Genomic DNA, 17,729 nt, shown 5'->3' with positions numbered 1-17,729 from the left:
GACCAAGGAAAATGAAGATTTCACCTTAACAGCTAAAGGAAAGGGACAAGGCACTTTGTCGGTAAGACAAGAGCCCACACCTCCGTGGCCCACCACCTCCCCTCGGCCCCTGGGCCCCAGAGGAACCCTCTTTCCCAAGTCACATGGGCTGACACCTCATCTCCCCCGCCTCCCTGGTCGTCAGGTGGTGACGGTGTACCACGCCAAGATCAAAGGCAAAACCACCTGCAAGAAGTTTGACCTCAGGGTTTCCATACGCCGAGCCCCTGAAACAGGTAAAAGGGGTGAAGACCAGTCACCCTTCTCCCTCTCCCACTCCAACGTCCCATGTTGAGACCCAGGCACCCCCACCCATCCATCCTTCTGTTTTCTGTTTCTAGTCAAGAAGCCTCAGGATGCCAAGAGCACCATGATCCTTGACATCTGCACCAGGTAAGAGATGGGTCTCAGGTTCATCTTGGCCATCCCTCTGTCACCAACAAGCCTTCTTACAAATAATGTCCGTGGTACCCAATCCTTTCCTGGCATGCACTGTGGGTCTAGTACCACCCTAAGTACCCACTGGGAGGTAGATACCACAGGCATCCTGGCCGTGCACGGCGGTGTGAGACTAGCAATAATGATGCAAGCTGAGACTTTGCAAAGCAATCTCAGTAATCAAGGGGACGATTATAATTGTTTCCACGATCTTTGCGATGTTCATCACAATGTCAAGAACTCTCATACTGCCAGGCACAGAGGTATAGATCAATGAGACGTATAGGAAGGCTAGTATTCATTAAACGCACTGTCATTGAAGACCCCCTTGTCTAGGCTCCATCTCCGAGGGATGACCCTACCCTGGCACCCAACCCTTCTCTCCCTGCCCCACTCAGGTACCTGGGAAACCAGGATGCCACTATGTCCATTCTGGACATATCCATGATGACTGGCTTTGCTCCTGACACTGGTGACCTCGAGCTGGTATGAAGGGCTTGGGCTTGGGAGGACGGGGACAGCTGGGGAGAACCCTGGGGTCTGGAAGAAGCTGGTGGAGGAGGGATGTTTCACAAACCCTGCCCTTCCCCAGCTGAGCAGTGGTGTGGACAGATACATCTCTAAGTATGAGCTGAACAAGGCCTTTTCCAACAAAAACACCCTCATCATCTACCTGGACAAGGTAAGACTTCCATTGGGATCTTGATCCCTAATTTGGCTTCCCTTTCTTTTCCCATTGGCCTTGGCCTCCGTGTCAGGCCAGCCCCAGGCCAGGCAAGACAGGGTCTGTGCTGCTGGGTGGTAGGGGGAGGGGCACATGAAACGAGGTGGTTGACAAGGGGGTCAACCCAGGTCAAGAAGGAGGTCAGTGCAGGTCAACCAGTGGTCAACCCAGGTCAGCCCACCTACTCTAAGCATCTCACCTTTTGACACTTGATGTTCCAACTTCTTCCAACTTCTTATCAGTCTTAGCCATTGAAAAACAGCTACTTTTTTTTTTTTGAAAAAAGGAAAAATAAGTGCTCAATGGCAAGAAAGGCCTTCCTGGCTCGCCATCCCCTAAGTATTTCTCTCTGGCTTTCTCTTGCCCTCCTCATCTCTAACATGATCGGGGCTTCCGCCACACCTCTGCTCCTTTCTTCCCAGTCCCCCTATCCTGTTACCCTCCCTGCTAACTCCTGATACCCCTCAGTGCCCCTCACTCCATGTTCATCAGCTTAAGTAATAGTAGTTCCTATAGTAAACCCCTAAGAATCCAGCCCCAACACAAGAGACTATATTTCTCACTCATGTGAAGTCCAGTTGGCACAGGACGTACCAAAGGGGCCTCCTGCCCCATGTGGTCACTCAGGGGTCTAGGACCTTCCATCTGGTAGTTCTGCAATCCTTAGGATTTTGGGGTCCTCTGCTGGGTCCATTCTTTCTGGAATAAAAGAGTTTGTGCATAAGATGGGTTTTTCAAAATTGTTGTATCTTTTTGTACTTTTAGATTTGTATATAATTTCAACCCTACAGAGGAATACAGAGCAGTATAAACAAGTTCCATAGATTCTTCACCCAAATTCATTAATTATTGGCATTTTCCTCCAAATATACATCTGCCACAGATACATACATTTGTCTAGATCTATTTTTTTCGAGCTTTACTGAGATAATTGACATATAACATTGTGTAAGCTTAAGGTGTACAGTGTAATGATTGGATATACATATATATTGGGAAATGACCACTGTGATAAGGTTAGGTAACACATCCATTCCCTCATGCAGATAAAATGTGTGTGTGTGTGTGTGTGTGTGTGTGTGTGCTGAGAACTTTAAGGTAACCTTCTTAGCTTTCAAATATTCGATGCAGTATTACCCACCATGGGGTATGTTTTATGCATATACATAGCAATTCGTTGGCCAGAACTCAATCACATGGCCACTGGAGCTGAAAGGAGGTTATCTGTAATCTAGCCGTGAGCCCCGGAGAAAAAGACAATGGATTTGTTGAAGTGCTCATTAATATTTTGGCAGAGATTCCCACCACCCATCATCCTCACCCACATCCTTCCTTGATTCTTGAGTTTCTCCAACCCCACCCCTGCACCCCTATCCTATGCTGGCCTCCCCACCCATGTGGCCCCACTGACCAACCTCTTCTTTCTTCCCAGATCTCGCACAACCTAGAGGACTGTTTGTCCTTCAAAATTCACCAGTTCTTTAATGTGGGGCTCATCCAGCCTGGGGCCGTCAAGGTGTACTCCTATTACAACCTGGGTAAGCAGCTGGCCAGGGCACCCAAGGTCCCAGGGGTCTGTGCCGAGGGGAGCTGAGGGCCCCAGGGATGGGGACTTAGTGCCTCCAGGTCTGCAGGACCAGAGTCAGTCATCTGAGCCTCCTCCCATCCAAGGCACAGTCTCTGGGGTGGAGACCCTAATCCTCCGCACCTTCCTCTCCCCTCGGCACACAGATGAGTCTTGCACTCGGTTCTACCACCTGGACAAGGAGGATGGATTGCTGAGCAAGCTCTGCCACAATGACATGTGCCGCTGTGCTGAGGGTGGGTGCATGGGGGCCATGCCCACCGGACCCCCACTCCCATGGGGGTGACCCAAGGGGCCCGGAATCCCACACCCCATGGACACCAGGGGATGAGCTGTGGAACCTAACGGTGTCCCTCCCACCCTGCAGAGAACTGCTTCATGCATCAGGTAGATGAAAAGGTCACCCTGGACGAGCGGTTGGACAAGGCCTGCGAGCCCGGAGTGGACTACGGTGAGGGGGGCGGGAACGCGTGCACGTGGGATCGTGCGTGGGCCACGGTGTGGGTGCCTGTGCTTGTGGGTGAACGGGGTGTGTGTGTGTGCACGCGATGAGGGCACCCTGGGTAGGAGAGGGCTGGGTTTGTGTGAGTGGCTTCAGGGGACAGGACTAGGAGTAGCTGTCCTGCGTAATGACCAGTTGCGGGCGGCTGTAAGTGTGCGCGTGGCTGGGTGTGAAACTGGGGGTGTGGGGGACGGAGAACTACAGCACGACCGGCTGAGACCGCACTCGGATGTGCGCGGGGGGCGCCGTGCGCCAGGTGCGCCCAGGTGCGGCTGACGCGCTCGGCCCCCCGCCTGCCCCGCAGTGTACAAGACCAGGCTGCGGTCGAAGGAGCTGTCGGACGACTTTGACGACTACATCATGGTCATTGAGCAGATCATCAAATCCGGTCAGCCCCCGCCCCCCGCCCTCCGCCCCTCGGCCTCCGCCCGCCCCCCCCCCCGCACCAGCCCGCCCGCTCCGCTTCTCCTACCCCCGGGCTCAGCTTCCCTCGCTCCTCGCCCAGGCTCCGACGAGGTGCAGGTGGGGCAGGAGCGCAGGTTCATCAGCCACATCAAGTGCAGAGAGGCCCTGAAGCTCCAGGAGGGGGCGCACTACCTCATGTGGGGCGTGTCCTCCGACCTGTGGGGGGAGAAACCCAAGTGAGTGGCCCCTCCGGCCCCGCCCCCGCCCACGAGCGTGCGGCGGGCTCCCCACCCGCCCCGCCCCTCCCCTCCGGGCCCCGCCCCTCCTGACTTGCCGCCCCTCCCCAGTATCAGCTACATCATCGGGAAGGACACCTGGGTGGAGCAGTGGCCAGAGGCCGACGAATGCCAGGACGAGGAGAACCAGAAGCAGTGCCAGGACCTGGCCAACTTCACCGAGAACATGGTGGTCTTTGGCTGCCCCAACTGACCCCTGCGGTCCCCCCAATAAAGCTTCAGTGGTATTGCATGTGTCTCTCGAAGTCCCTGAGAGAGCTGTCCCACCTGCAACCCGGCCCCACCCTGCGGGGACGCCACCTGGTTCCCACCTCAGGGCTGCTCACCTGCGCCCAGCCTGAGGCACACCCACGGATCCTCACTGCATCCCGCTGAATTTTGGGGCATCCTCCCCTCCCCGCCTACATCTTTATCTGTAAACTTACCGGAATCTGCACCCACACCCACTCTTACCTGTATTCTCAACTGTTCGCCACCTGCCTCCTCCTCACCTGGCTCCATTTGCCCCCCTGAGCAGACTAGCCCACGCCTCTCGGGGACCGAGGGTAGCAGCTGTGCCCGGGAGGGGGCGGTAAGGGGCTGCGGGGCGCTGCTTCCGGCTGGAGCTCCGAGCTTGCAGTGAGGGGAAGGCATGAGTCAGCAGCCCCCAGGGAGTGCGGGGGCCGCCGCGGTCACAGCACCACCAGAAATGCGTGGGGTTGGCAGCCACAGGCCGTCACTGGGGACCCGGGGGCACTGGGGCCCCAGGTACCTCTTTTGACTCAGTCTGCGGACCCTGGAAGATTGTGGAGAGTGGCTCCAAGCTCCCCCCCTGCGGATCAGGTCATCAGGGAAATCGCCTGAGCCTGGAAGTCGCCTCTAAGGAAGCCCCTTTCCCGTAAGACCCCCAAGCCCTGGAAACCCCCACTCCCCAACTCCAGGAATATGGGGGCAGTAGATTCACCGTCCAGCCCGCTCTGGCTCCAGCCCCGCCCGGGCCGCCAGAGACCCCTGTCAATCAAAGATCCTCAGCCCTCACTGGGCGTCCCGCCGACACCTGCCAGCCCCGCCCCTGCCCTCCTTTATGTCCACCCCATTTCTTTTTCACTTATTTCCCCTTCTCTTGCCCAGGGATTCCCTCTCTTCATTTCTTTAACTTACTGGGTGTTTTGTTTGACCACCTGTGGTTCTTGGCTGTGAACAGCACAGACAAGATCTTTTGAAACTCACATTCTGAAGGCAGCACTGAGTTGATTTCAGACAGTGAGATGTTCAGAGTGGAGGCACGAGGCCTGCCTGCCCTGGGGCAGCCTGTAAAGGCCATTTCGATTGAGTGACAGTTTATTTCATGCGTCAACTTAGCGAGGCTACAGTGACCAGTCGTTTGGGCAAAAGGCAATCCAAACGCTGCAATCAAGGTATTTTTTAGAGGCAATTCTCACCTAGCCAGTTGATTTTAAAAGCTGGTTACCCTGGATAATGTGGGTGGGCTTCATCTAATCAGTTGAAGGGCCGGAGAGCAAAAGATCGGGTTTTCTGAGGAAGAAAGAATTAGAGATGGCGGCGTAGAAATTCTGCCTGAATTTCTAGTCTTCAGACTCCAGCCATCATCATCATTTGGCTTGACCAGCCTTCTTGGATTAAGTACATGACAAAGAGGAGCCAGCCTGGGGATCTGGGAAAGACTCTTTGGGCAGAAGGACCAGGGAAAAGGCCCCGAGATGCCTGGGCAACGTTAATAAGGGTGCACCGGCTTCAAGATAGTGAAGACTGCTTAGTGTCTCTGTTCTAAGCTCGGGATGGCAGACTTTCCGATAAAGCGCCAGATAGTCAATGTTTGAGGCTTGCAGGGCCAAGAGATAAAATCAAGGACATTAGGAAGGTCAAGAGAGGACACTTCTGCCCTGCCGTGCCCAGTTCGCTTGGGACTGGCCATCCCGGGGGTTGGGTGTGCTTCGTGCCCAGCTGCCAGAGACATTCTCTGGATGGACAGTGATCCACCTGATGGGGAGGGGCTTGAAGTCCAGGCAGGTGGAGGAGGTGAGGGGTGATACCCAGATGCCAGCCAGCCGCCGTTCTCCCCCGAGCCCCAGCTGTCTTACCTGGATTAGCTGGCCAGAGGCAAGGCTACTAGCTGAGTCACCAACCCTCTGAAGGAGAATCATCCACCCAGTGGCCTGGCAGTCGCCAGCAGAGAACATTGCAATGTGTAGGTGGCGGCCAGCATGATCAGCACAGGGCATGGACAGCAATGAGGCATTGACTGTGGTCACTGGGAGGTGGACACTGGGAGCCAGTGGGGAACAAGAACAGAGGAGGACGCCCCAGCTGGCTCCCCACAGCCCACTAAAGGGCTAGCCCCTGAGGGCGGCTGCCGTGGCTGTGCAATTATTTGACTCACAGTCCATAATCTGCTGACCCTTGCAAGGTCAGTGGCAAGCCACCGCATGGTTTTAACCAGGAAAGCATTGACACTGACTTACATGTTTAAAAAGCTGACACCAGCAATTACAATCCTAGGCATATGCCCAAAGGAATTGAAACCTGGTACCCAGACAAGTATATGTGCACACATGCTCATAGCAGCATTTTTCTCCATAACCAAAGGGGGCAAACAACTTAAATATCCATCAATGTGTAAGTGGAAAAGCAAAATGTGGTCCAACCCAAATGGGACGTCCCTCAGCCACAGAAGGGAATGATGCCCGGACATACAAGGTGAATGAACCCTGAAAACAATGCTCAGTGAGGGAAGCTGGATACAAAGGCCACACAGTGTGTGATTCCAGTTTTATGAAATATCCAGGACACGTAAATCCACAGAGCTGACTGGTGGTTGCTGGCGGCTGGGGGCAACTGGGGAATGGGAAGTGACCACTTAATGGCTATGGAGTCTTTTGGGGAGCATTGAAAGTGTTTTGGAATTAGATGGAACTGCACAACATTGTAAATGTACCAAATGCCTCTGAGTTGCTCACTTTATAATGGTTGGCTTTCTGGTATATGACTTTTGGCTCAATAAAATAAATATAAATAAATAAGTGAGCTCAAGCCAGCGAGAGGCTACAGCATGAATTATAAGGTCGCAAGAGGTTAACGCAGGACATTGAGGTGGGAAGCTACTGCAGCAGTCCAAGAAAGAATGGTTAGTCTGTTCGGGTTGCTATAACAAGATGCCCTCGACAGGGTGGCTTAAATAACAAGCCATTCATTTCTCCCCGTTCTGGAGGCTGGAAAGGCCAGCTTGGTCAGGTTCTGGTGAGAGCCCCCTTCCTCTGGTGACAGCTTGCGGACAGCTACCTTCTCAGTGTGGCCTCAGATGGCAGAGAGGTCATTTCATTCATGACTCATCTTAGAAAGACACTTACCCCGTCTGTGAGGGCTCCACCCTGATGGCCCAGTCACTCCCCAAGACCTCACCTCTGAATACCACCACTGTGGGGATGAGGGCCTCAGCACATGGCCTGGGGGTGGGGCACAGACGTGCAGTCCACGGCACTTAGCTAGGCGGTCAGCAGTGGGATGGAAACAGGTGGCTGGATCTGAGGTCTGGCCCGGAGGATGAACTGACCAGGCTTGCTGAAGAGTGGAATGTGAGGGACAAGACAGACGGGGGATCCGGAATGACTCTCAGGCTTGGGCTTGGTTAACAAGCTGGACAGTGTTCCAGTTAAAACTTGAATGCATGCACACACACGTATGTACTTATACACATACACACGTACATGTATGCACATGCCTACGTGCGCGCACACACACGTATACACATACATGCACACACAGTCACATGCACACACCCGAAAACCATTCTTGTATTTCCCACTACTCTTCTCTAAAACACTATACAATTGGCCCTTGAACAACACAGGCTGAACTGCATAGGTCCACTGACACACCAATTTTTTTTCAATAAATATATATTATACATTTTTTTGGAGATTTTTAACAATTGGAAAAACATTTTCTTTTTGCTAGCTTACATTATTGTAGGAATACAGTAAATAATGCATTGAACACACAAAATATGACTGTTTTTGGTAAGGTTTCCGGTCAACAGTATACAGTTACCTGTTAAGTTCTGTGGAGTTAAAAGTAGTTACATGTGGACTTTCAGTTGTGCTGGGGGTCAGTGCCCCTAGCTCCTGTGTGGTTCAGGGCCGAGTGTACAGCATTTTCTTGTCTATCAGCTCACTGTGTTTCTCACCCCGCTAGAATAGGCGCTTCATGAGACCAGGGACCTTTGTCTCCCTTGTTCATGGCTGTGCTCTCAAACCCAGAACGGCGCCCTGCACACAGGAGATGCTCCATGAATATTTGGCCACTGAGTGAATGAAGGGGCAATGGTGGAAAGCTGGGGCCTCCCCCCTCAACCCCCATCTGAGCCATTCCTTCAGATGCCCCTGGAAAGTGGGACAGGCTGAAGGAGTGAGAGTGATATGGGGCCGGGCTGGGGGTGGGGTGGGGGGGACAGGAAGAAGAGGAGGGCGCGTGGGGAAAGGGGAGGGGCTGAACCCCAGCTCTAAAGGCAGCCTGGCTGCGGGTGCCTGTCTGCACTGTGTGAAGCCCGGCAGCATTGGGCAATTCTGGCTTCCTCCCTACCGGGTGCCAGCCCAGTCCCACGCGTCCCGGGGTTTCGTCCACACAGACATGGAGGAGACGGTCGTGCGGCCCTCAGTGTTTGTGGTGGATGGACAGACGGACATCCCATTCACCCGGCTGGGTCGCCACCGCCAGAAACAGCCCTGCAGCGCTGCACGGCTGGGCCTGGGTCTCCTACTGCTGCTGGCGGCTGGGCTGGCTGTCCAGGGCTGGTTCCTGCTGAGGCTGCACTGGCGCCTGGGGGAGATAGTGGCCCCCCTGCCGGTGAGTAGGGCCCAGGACTCCTGGAGGGGGGGATTCTCCTGTGTGACTGTGTGTCTCTGTGTGCCTGTGTGTGCAGAACAGGGGAGGGACTCAGAGCAGCCCAGGCCAAGTTACTGCAGTTTCCCTATCTGTAAAATGGGCATAATAACAAGAGTGCCCGCCTCACAGGGAATAAAACAATACCGTGTGTGGGGTGCACAGTGGCGGCTGGCCCAAGACAAGCATTCGAGCAGCTGAAGTCAACCTTATCTTTTTTTAATTGAGGTGTAATTGATTTATAACACTGTGTAGGCTTAAGGTGTACAGCACATTGATTCGCCACATTTATTGCCATACACTTGCCACACCATTGTAGCGTTAGTGAACACCTCCACAGTGTCACATAATCATCGCTTCTTCTAGTGGTGGGGACAATAAAATGTAGTCTCTAAATTCAATGGTTATATTGCAGTTTGTGACATCCACAACCACCGTTCTGACGCTGCTGATCGTTATTAGCTGTGCCCTGGTCTCCACCATCAGGATTATCACTTACCTATTCTGTCTGAGTCCTCAAGAGCGTCTCTCCGCATCTGTTTCCCATTGTCCATGGATATGTGTATCTGTCTGTCACATCTGTTGGTCTGTGGGTCCCATGCCACGCCCATGTGCTCTTGGCCTTTCATGTCCTGTATGTCCAGGTCCCTTCTCTGGATCTCACGGCCACATGGGCCTGCCGGCCTGTCCTGCTGCCCTGGGTACATGCATTCCCATGGCCACATACTTGTCTGCAGCCTGTGGGCTGATGTTGCATATCTGCTTCAGGGTCTCTGTCTGCAGACCCACATGGTTCCACAAATCCTGCATCCGTGTGTCTGCATCCATGTGTGTCTTGTCAGTGTCCAGGTCTGTGCCCCACGTCATGTGTCCATATCCATGTATTGGCATTTATGACCACATGTCCAGCTGTTCAGATATCTATGTATCTTTAATATCCCTTATTTAATGAATGCTTATATAATGCTTACAATGTACCAGGCACCGTGATACACTTTTCACATAGGAGCTCACTGAGACCTGAGCAGGTACTATTCATATGCCCATTTACGGAGGGGGAAACTGAGGCAGTGGGTGGTTATGAAGATGCTGCGTGAGGGGCATGCGCACGTGGCCCTGGGTTCATGCCCATGGGCTGTGTGTGCCTCACAGTCATGCATCTGAGTCATGCAGGGCGTGGGCCCTGCAGGTTCTCACCGTGGGCAACACTGCATTTTCAGGAACGAGATGCGACATCCTGGGAGCAGCTGGTGCAAGGTGAGTCAGGGTCCCGGTCCCCAGGAGGGGTGGTATGGTTCCCACGCGACCTGCGCTCCTTCAGCCCATTGCCCAATGCGGTTTGCACAATGGCCCAGAGTTCTGCAGATGCCCCTCCCTCCCGGGCCTGAGAAGCAGAAGTTTGGGCCACTCCGGAAAGGGCTGGGCTGATGCCCCCTCGGGAGGCTGGCTCTTGCCCGCACTGCCTTCCCTCCTGACCTCTGGCCCTCTCTCTCCAGGGTGGAGGTCCCACCAAGTCAACCCAGCAGCACACCTCACAGGTGAGGGGGACCCAGGGACCTGGCACGGGGTGGGGGTCAGGGCATCCTGGAGAGACCAGGCAGGCGCCTGCATGTCAGAGTATTCATGGCAGATGCGGAGTGCCCAGAACGCACGCAGTGCCAGGGTCGCTTCATACGTATGAATTCATTTGATCCTGAACAGGGGCTATTTGTATGTCCATTTTACAGACAGGGAAACTGAGGCACACGGAGGTTCTAAGGTGGCTGGACCAGGGTGCGTTCCTCCTGTGTGGCTTGGTTCCACCATTTGCATGTTTTGATGCTTTTTGGCAAGTCCGTGAATAGCCCCATGGCTCCATTTTCCCACCTGCAAAGTGAAGATAAAGTGAATTCATACATATAAAACTCACAGACAGCCTAGCACAGTTTGGGGGCCCAAAGCAGGTTGGTGACTGGCCTAGGGTCACACAGCAAGAGAAGGACCTGCACTGACTAGCCCCCTTTGTCTTCCTCCCCAGGGGCCAACTCCAGCCTGACGGGCAGCGGGGGCCCCCTGCTCTGGGAGACAAAGCTGGGCCTGGCCTTCCTGAGGGGCCTCAGCTACCAAAACGGCGCTCTCGTGATCTCTAGGACCGGCTACTATTACATCTATTCCAAGGTGCAGCTGGGCGGCGTGGGCTGCCCACAGGGGCTGACGGGCGGTCTGCCTATCACCCACGGTCTCTACAAGCGCACACCCCGCTACCCGGAGGAGCTAGAGCTGCTGGTCAGCCGACGGTCGCCCTGCGGGAGGGCGGCCAGCCCCCGCGTCTGGTGGGACAGCAGTTTCCTGGGCGGGGTGGTCCACCTGGACGCTGGAGAGGAGGTGGTGGTCCGCGTGCCAGATGAGCGCCTGGTCCGACTCCGAGATGGCACACGGTCCTACTTCGGGGCCTTCATGGTGTAGAGGACAGAGTGATGGCGAATTGCATGCGGGTGAGAAAGAAACCTCACAGGGTGCCTCAAGAGACCAGACGCCACAGAAACAGACACCTTGGAGGGTGTCTCCGAAGCAGCAGGCAGAGCCCAGCGGGCACCCGTGGGGAAAAGGAGACTGCAGACCCCGCCACGGACAACACTGAACACGCAGACCCGGAGACTTGGGGGTCTGTAGGGCCCCTGAGCAGAGGGTAGCGCTGATCTGCCAGATATTCAGGATAAGGGGTTGGGGTGGGTATTTATGCTTTTGAGTCAAAGGAAAGGGGGACTTTGGGGTCCAGACACTTGGCTGAGGACTGGAAACATGCCTCTCCCTGACTCTCAGAGTGTGGGGTGCGGGAGACTCATTATCAGGACTCATGGGTGCGGAAAGCCCAGCCCAGCCACACCCATGGTCAGAGCCACATACTCAAGTCCCACTGAGGGACTTGTGGCCACACCTCAGCCTGCCATGAAACATTGGAGTTAGAGACGCAGGTTCAGGAATGTGCTGGTAAACATTTAACAGCCAGCTCCCCCAGGAGGGGGTAGGAATTGAAACGTCTGCCCATTTCCCTGGTGCAAATCCTCCCCCCGGGGCTGGCCGCCATCTCCCGTCCTGGGGAACACTCACATCCCACTGAGGACACCGCTAAGGCCAGACCTTGGCACCAGCCGGCACTTGGAAAAGACAAGAGAAGGAAGGAAGGGAAAAAAGGAGAAAGAAAGCAAGCCAGACATGCCTGCAGCATCACGGAGATAGCACCGCTCCACGATCTCACTCTTTACCCACCGCAGACTCACACACGGGAAGCACTGGCTTCTCGAACAAGCACACACAAGTTGTAGGCAGCATCATGAATGCTCAGTCACAGACACCGCATGACAGCCACAGGCGACACAATCACACACAAGTCATCATCCCCGCCACACCCACAGCGGCTGTACAGTCACCCCAGGTGTGACACATAGGCTGTGATGTTTGTCACATCAGGCTTCTCCATGTGGCATGACAGTCAGACCCATCACACATGGTCGCTCCTGGTTTGAGGTCCCTCCCATCCAAGACAAACACATCCTGGGGTGAGGGCAAGACCGTCTGTAGCCCTGGGTGTCCTGACCACTGGTCTTGGAAATAAATGGTAAAGGTTGCACCTGGGTCCACCTAGTTCTTAGAGAAGGGTGGCTTGGAGGCAGAGGGACAGATGGAATGACCCATGGAGGTCACTTTTCAGATGAGAAATCTGAGCCCCACTGGCCCAGCTCCATGAAGGAAGCTTGGGGGGAAGCCAGGCACCTCATGCCCACGTCTGCATCCCCCTCAAATCCCAGATTCCTGAGTAAGTGGAGCCTACATCCTGCCAAGCACCCTTCTTGCACGCATCCTGGATAGAGGGGCGGTCAACCCAGCCAGCTGGAAGCTTGGAGGAAGTGGGAGCACTGGAAGAGTGAGGGGAAGGGCAGGTAACAATATGCATACAAACCAGGTGGTCTGTGCAAATGCCCATGTGCCCTGGTGTGGCTGGAGGGAGCTTTGGTTCCCAGAACCCTAGGATGAGGGCTCAGACCCCAGAGGGGCATGAATTTTTATTGTAATTGTTGGTCATGTAGCTGTCATTATCGCTACCGTCGGGGAGGAAACGGGCTTTGTGATCAGACAGTCCTGGGTTCCAATCCCTCCCTGCCACATACTGGCGGTGGGACCTTGAGCCTCATCGCCTCTCAGTGCCTCAGTTGCCTCGCATGTAAAATGGGAGGTAACACCATTTCTTACCTCTTAGGTTTGTTTTGAGGATTAAACCACACTGAGCACAGAAAAAGCTGTTTGGTACACAGTAGGAGCTCCGTAAGTGTGTGAGTGCCAAACGTGATGAAAAAATATTAAGAATAGCATTTGTCAGGGACTTTCCCTAAGCCAGGCATCTCGTGTGAGTCACATCTTTATATACATACCTAGGCAGGAGTCATTGTTGGCCCCAGCTCCAGACGTAGGTACCAAGGCAGGGAGGTTGGCCTCCCCCTCCCGCCTACTGCGGGCACACCTCGCTTGCTGGGCTGGTGGAAGGTGGGACAGCCCCAAATGCCCTGCCCCAGCTCCCACCGGAGTTTCCTTTACCCTGATAACTGTCTTTCTGTTTCTGTGGCTTTGAGGGGGAGGCCGAGGTATGGGGACCACGTATTTAAAAAAGCTACGAGTAGCCACCAACTTCCGCCTGGGGATGGAACCTCTTGCTCAGGTTAGCCTCCAAGGAATATTCTTGGGGTGGGCCTCCTGGCCTTGAGGTGGAGGGCAGAGAGGAAGAAGGGAGGGAGGGTAGGAGTAGCGGGATGGAAAGACAGGGAGGGGAGAGAGAGATGGAGGCGAAGGGAAGGAGACGCAGACAGAACCCTGCAGGCTTAGAGGTGGTTCAGCAGGAGAGCGAGACCCACCTTGATTTCAGATAAAAGTGTAGGAGCAGGAAGCCCCTAGCCCAGGCCACTGACCTACTTTACAACTTCTGAGAATTTTATCTACTCAATTTCCGCTTTTACCTTCTGTGCTCTGACATGTTTTCAGATTTTGCCCTCCCTGAAATGATCTCTTCCTCAAGATCCGAAGTCGGCCATCCTCCCCCTCCCCCAGCCCCTGGAAAGCTAGCCCCTTTCTCTTCACCTCTTGCTGAGATGCAGATGTGTTAGAAGGAAAAACAACGATGAATCATTTTTGAATTTCATGTGCTGTGTGCCTTCTGCTACATATCACCGTATTCAAACAGTGAAATGCATCATCTCACAGGAACAGAATGGGTCTTACACAGGAGCCAGCCCATCAGGGTTCAAATCCCCACTCTGCCACCTCCCAGCTGAGTGATCTTGGGATCCATACTTGGCTTCTCTGGGCCTCAGTTTCCTCATCTGTGAAACAAGACAGATAGTGGCTTCTACCTTGCCCTGATTATTGTGAGGCAAAATGACTTGGGTGTTTCAGTACTTTGTCAGAGCTTGGCCCACAGTGAGCTCTTCAGTCTTTAATAGGTATTCTTTTTGTAAGCATAGCTGTAATCACATACACATTTAAATTTCAGATTCTTTTTAGTTACCACATTGAAGATGACCTTACATCTATAGGCCATAGCTAGCCACTGGAGGTGTTTTTGAAGTGGAAATTAGCAGCAAATACTTAAACATTACAAAACTTTGCATGTGGACAAAATCCAGATTTTTTTTTCCTTGTGAGGTTGGAAACTGTGACCATAACCCAGGTTGGGTAGTGGCTCACCAGCTCACCATCATCTCCACTACTCCTGGAGGTGGCTGAGATGACGGCAGGTTGCAAGGAAGTGGGATTTCAGACTCGTATTCATTTCTTATTGCTGCTTAAAATAATACTAATTTATTATTTTACAGTTCTGGAAGTCAGAAGTCATCTACTTATATGAGTCTTATGGGACTAAAATCAAAGTGTCAGCAGGGCTGCATTCCTTCTGGGGGTTTTGTCCCCAAATCCGGTTCTTGGGGTCAACCTCTGTGGGAATCCAAACTAAGATTCATGAGCATAAACTAAGCCCCAAAGTAAGGCAAACTAGGCATATGTGAATCTCAGCTCACCAGGAGTGCAAATATTTTAAACTTTCCTTCTATTCATAATGTAACATAATTTTGCAAAGATCCCTTTGCACCAGGATGCTTAAGAACTTGCTATCAGTCAATTGGAAACCATCCCTCCCCACAAGCTCCTTTCCCAAGACTGTCAAAATTCCAGAGAGTTTAGGAAATGCTGAGGCGTTAAGGGTGAGCGAGGGAATCTGTCTGATTCTCAAGCGCCACGTCCACGTGGGTGCCCATCATCGGTCTGCTTCTCATTCATCATCCTTCATTTTTTGTACTCGGGACCTATCAGGAGTGGTGCGTTCTCTGCACCGGCGAGCCTTGCTTATGAGGCTGATATTCAGCCAGGTTAAGGCACCGGAAACTCTTTGAAGCTATCTGTGGCTTCAACTGCCCAGAGACACCATTGAGTCATTTCCTTTTGGGGGACCTGCAGCCTCTCTGGGCTCTGCAATGGAGACAGGACTCAAGCCTCTTCTAGTTTTCAGTCCTCCCAGAAATTCTCTGGGGAACATTCTGTGTTTTCAGGATTCTTTTTTCCAAAAATTGGGGCCCAGGAACTTCCCCCCATTATGGGTACTGAATTGTATCACCCCCTGCAAAATCATGTTGAAGTACTAGCCCCCAAGACCTCAGAATGGAGTTGTATGTGGAAATAGAGAATTTAAAGAGGAAATTAAGGTAAAATGAGGTCATTAGGGTGCCCCCTAATTCAATATATCTGGTGTCCTTATAAAAAGAGGCAATTAGGACACAGACACACACAGAGGGACCAGATGGCCATGTACACACTCAGGGGAGAGGCTGCAGAAGGAGCTGGCCCTGCCAGCACCTGGGCCTCAGTCCAGTGAAACTGACTGGGGACCCCGTCCTCCAGAACTGTAAGCTGATAGACTTCTGCTGTCGTGAGCCTCTACATCTGCAGTGATTTGTTACAGCAGCAAGAACTAACGCATACGGGGGGGGGGGGGGACCTGATGGGTGCTGCACGGCAGCCGGAATAGTCTGCTCCTTATGCCTCTGGGTTTTCTCTTCTTTATAAAGAGGTTAGCTGCATTTGGGGACAGCTACTGCAGAAGTCTTGATCTCTATTCTAACCAGAAAAAGAAAGTGGATGGCGTGAACCACAGCTTCCCCTGCTGCTGCTGAATCCATCCCCTCAACGGGCGCTCACCACCTTCTGCTGCCCGCTGCCCACCTGAGCTTCCCGCCCCTCAGCCGGCACTCTGTTGGTTAGATTGCTCACCCAGCGGCGACCCAGTTCCTCGTCCCTGAGGAGTCCGAGACCCTGGCCACCATGCCCTCGGACCTTCTGCCATTCCACTCTGAGACAACACTGCATTCGGTGTGCTACCTTGCTCGGTGAGGGCTGTGAAGGGGATCGATGTCAGAGGCTTCCACTCATCCTTATCCACAGAAAAAGCTTACAGACACACCTGACATTCTCAGCAATTACCAAGTGTCAAGTGCTAGACATGTGTCATCTCTCTAAATCCTCACAACCCCCCTATGATGTCAAACCTGTCAGTGTCCTGTGACTACAGAAGAGGAAACTGAGGCACGGGAAAGTGAAGCACCTGGCCCAAGGTCCCTTACCGAGGAAGGGATGGAGCCTTCCGTTCCCAGAGCCCATACTCTCAGTCATTCTCCTAAACTTACCAGGGAGTACTGAAGCTCTATGCATAGATACCATTGTATTATCCACTTCCCTACCAATGGACACATAGGTCTTATCATACACGATGCTGTGAGGAATATCCTCACGCATGTCTTTTTGTGCAGGGGGACCCCTCTCTCAGGTCCTGGGTGCCCTCGTAGGAGAGTTGGAAGGAAGCTTCTGAGCCTGTGGGTGCTGACCTACATCTCGGGACCTCAAATCCGAGACTTCCGAATGGATCTGGATGGCTCACCCAGTGGGTGGCCCAGCTCCTCGTCCCTGAGGAGAGTCTGTACCCCCGGACTTTCTCCTCCATGCTCCACCCTCCCTGCCACTTCAGGACGTTTTCACCCAAAACTTGGCCCTGAGGACTGACTTACCACCCCAGGGCTCTCCTATGGCATCTTGGTCAAATCCCTTTACCTCATTGAGTCTTTTTCCCCAGCTGTACAATACAGAGGAAAAAACCAGTTCCTCTCTTTCTAAGTCGTTGGGAAGAGTCGATGATAGGCAAGGAGGGATAATAATTTTGAAATAATAATATAAGATCTTTTGCCTTCCCTTCTTCTGATCTGCATCTCCACTCTGGCCATTAATGACTTTGGACATTGACTTAACCTCTCTGCCTCAGTTTCCTCATCTGTAAAATAGGGATACTAATATCCCTACTACCTCTCCATCATAAGACAACCCCCCTCCCAATAGTTGGGCTTGGTTAAAACATGCCAAGTGCTTAGGTGAGCAATTCCTGGATGTTTGATAAATATTGGCCATTGTTGCGGGTATTATTATTATTTATGCTCCCTGTCCACTTACCTGTTCAAATAGTTGGCTTGGTATGTTCATTCCTTCCCAAGAGAGATGGTGGAAAGCAGGAATGACCAGTGAATGTGCTCCTGGCATTGATCTCCAAAGCCAAAAGTGATGAAGAGGTCTGGAGTTTGACCAGCAGCAGGGGAATCACACAGGGACAAGCACGCCAGCCCCAGAACTCCCCGTAAGACCCGCTGAAGCTGCTACTGTTACATATCAATTCCAGACCCTCCCTCAGCACCTTTCTGCTGAGCCTGACGGCATTTCCCATGAACATGCAGCACACACAACTCCGTCACAGAGCCTGCTCCCTGGAAACCCAATCTAATGAGGTCTCAGCTGGCCCAG

The 17,729-nt window shown here is 53.1% G+C and overlaps 2 protein-coding genes and 1 long non-coding RNA gene across 6 annotated transcripts in view; 2 read left to right on the top strand and 1 right to left on the bottom strand.

The window, feature by feature from the left end:
- Positions 1-4,221, top strand: part of C3 (complement C3) — a 28,434-nt gene extending 24,213 nt beyond the window's left edge. Inside the window, exons 31-41 of the mRNA XM_037018027.2 lie at positions 2-61; positions 185-275; positions 381-432; positions 876-963; positions 1,070-1,159; positions 2,634-2,739; positions 2,933-3,022; positions 3,154-3,237; positions 3,593-3,676; positions 3,794-3,929; positions 4,041-4,221. Coding sequence (XP_036873922.2) covers positions 2-61; positions 185-275; positions 381-432; positions 876-963; positions 1,070-1,159; positions 2,634-2,739; positions 2,933-3,022; positions 3,154-3,237; positions 3,593-3,676; positions 3,794-3,929; positions 4,041-4,182 — 1,023 coding nt within the window. The 3' untranslated portion in view covers positions 4,183-4,221. The remainder of the gene's footprint in view (position 1; positions 62-184; positions 276-380; positions 433-875; positions 964-1,069; positions 1,160-2,633; positions 2,740-2,932; positions 3,023-3,153; positions 3,238-3,592; positions 3,677-3,793; positions 3,930-4,040) is intronic.
- A 144-nt stretch (positions 4,222-4,365) lies between these two features.
- On the bottom strand, positions 4,366-10,145 carry LOC108401798 (uncharacterized). Of its 2 annotated transcripts, none has more exons than XR_001854269.3 (4): positions 9,367-10,145; positions 8,568-8,804; positions 8,037-8,254; positions 4,366-7,547 (listed from the first exon to the last, which is right to left on the bottom strand). It is a non-coding gene; the product is annotated as an uncharacterized lncRNA (long non-coding RNA). The 2 variants fall into 2 exon arrangements; XR_005061292.2 differs by having other exon boundaries at positions 8,173-8,254.
- On the top strand, positions 8,295-12,475 carry TNFSF14 (TNF superfamily member 14). 3 transcript variants are annotated; one of them, XM_073220551.1, is made up of 4 exons: positions 8,295-8,831; positions 10,057-10,124; positions 10,364-10,405; positions 10,885-11,136. In XM_073220551.1, the coding sequence occupies exons 1-4, from the start codon at positions 8,298-8,300 to the stop codon at positions 10,994-10,996; spliced, it is 756 nt and encodes a 251-aa protein (XP_073076652.1). In that variant the 5' UTR covers positions 8,295-8,297; the 3' UTR covers positions 10,997-11,136. The 3 variants fall into 3 exon arrangements, with proteins under 3 accessions (XP_073076652.1, XP_073076651.1, XP_017523456.1); XM_017667967.3 differs by having other exon boundaries at positions 8,616-8,831; positions 10,088-10,124; positions 10,885-12,475; XM_073220550.1 differs by lacking the exon at positions 10,885-11,136 and having other exon boundaries at positions 8,297-8,831; positions 10,088-10,124; positions 10,364-10,593.
- Positions 12,476-17,729: the final 5,254 nt, after the last annotated feature.

Source organism: Manis javanica, chromosome 13 (assembly GCF_040802235.1).
Source record: "Manis javanica isolate MJ-LG chromosome 13, MJ_LKY, whole genome shotgun sequence".
NCBI classification, from domain to species: Eukaryota; Metazoa; Chordata; class Mammalia; order Pholidota; family Manidae; genus Manis; species Manis javanica.
Note: the sequence above shows the minus strand (reverse complement) of the source record. Positions and strands in the feature narration are given on the sequence as shown.

Excerpts from the sequence above, each read along its gene's own strand:
- TNFSF14 (XM_073220551.1), top strand. The coding sequence starts at position 8,298 with ATGAAGGGGCAATGGTGGAAAGCTGGGGCCTCCCCCCTCAACCCCCAT. Across the intron at positions 10,125-10,363 it reads CTGGGAGCAGCTGGTGCAAG|GGTGGAGGTCCCACCAAGTC; the intron begins GTGAGTCAGGGT and ends CTCTCTCTCCAG. Across the intron at positions 10,406-10,884 it reads CCCAGCAGCACACCTCACAG|GGGCCAACTCCAGCCTGACG; the intron begins GTGAGGGGGACC and ends CTTCCTCCCCAG.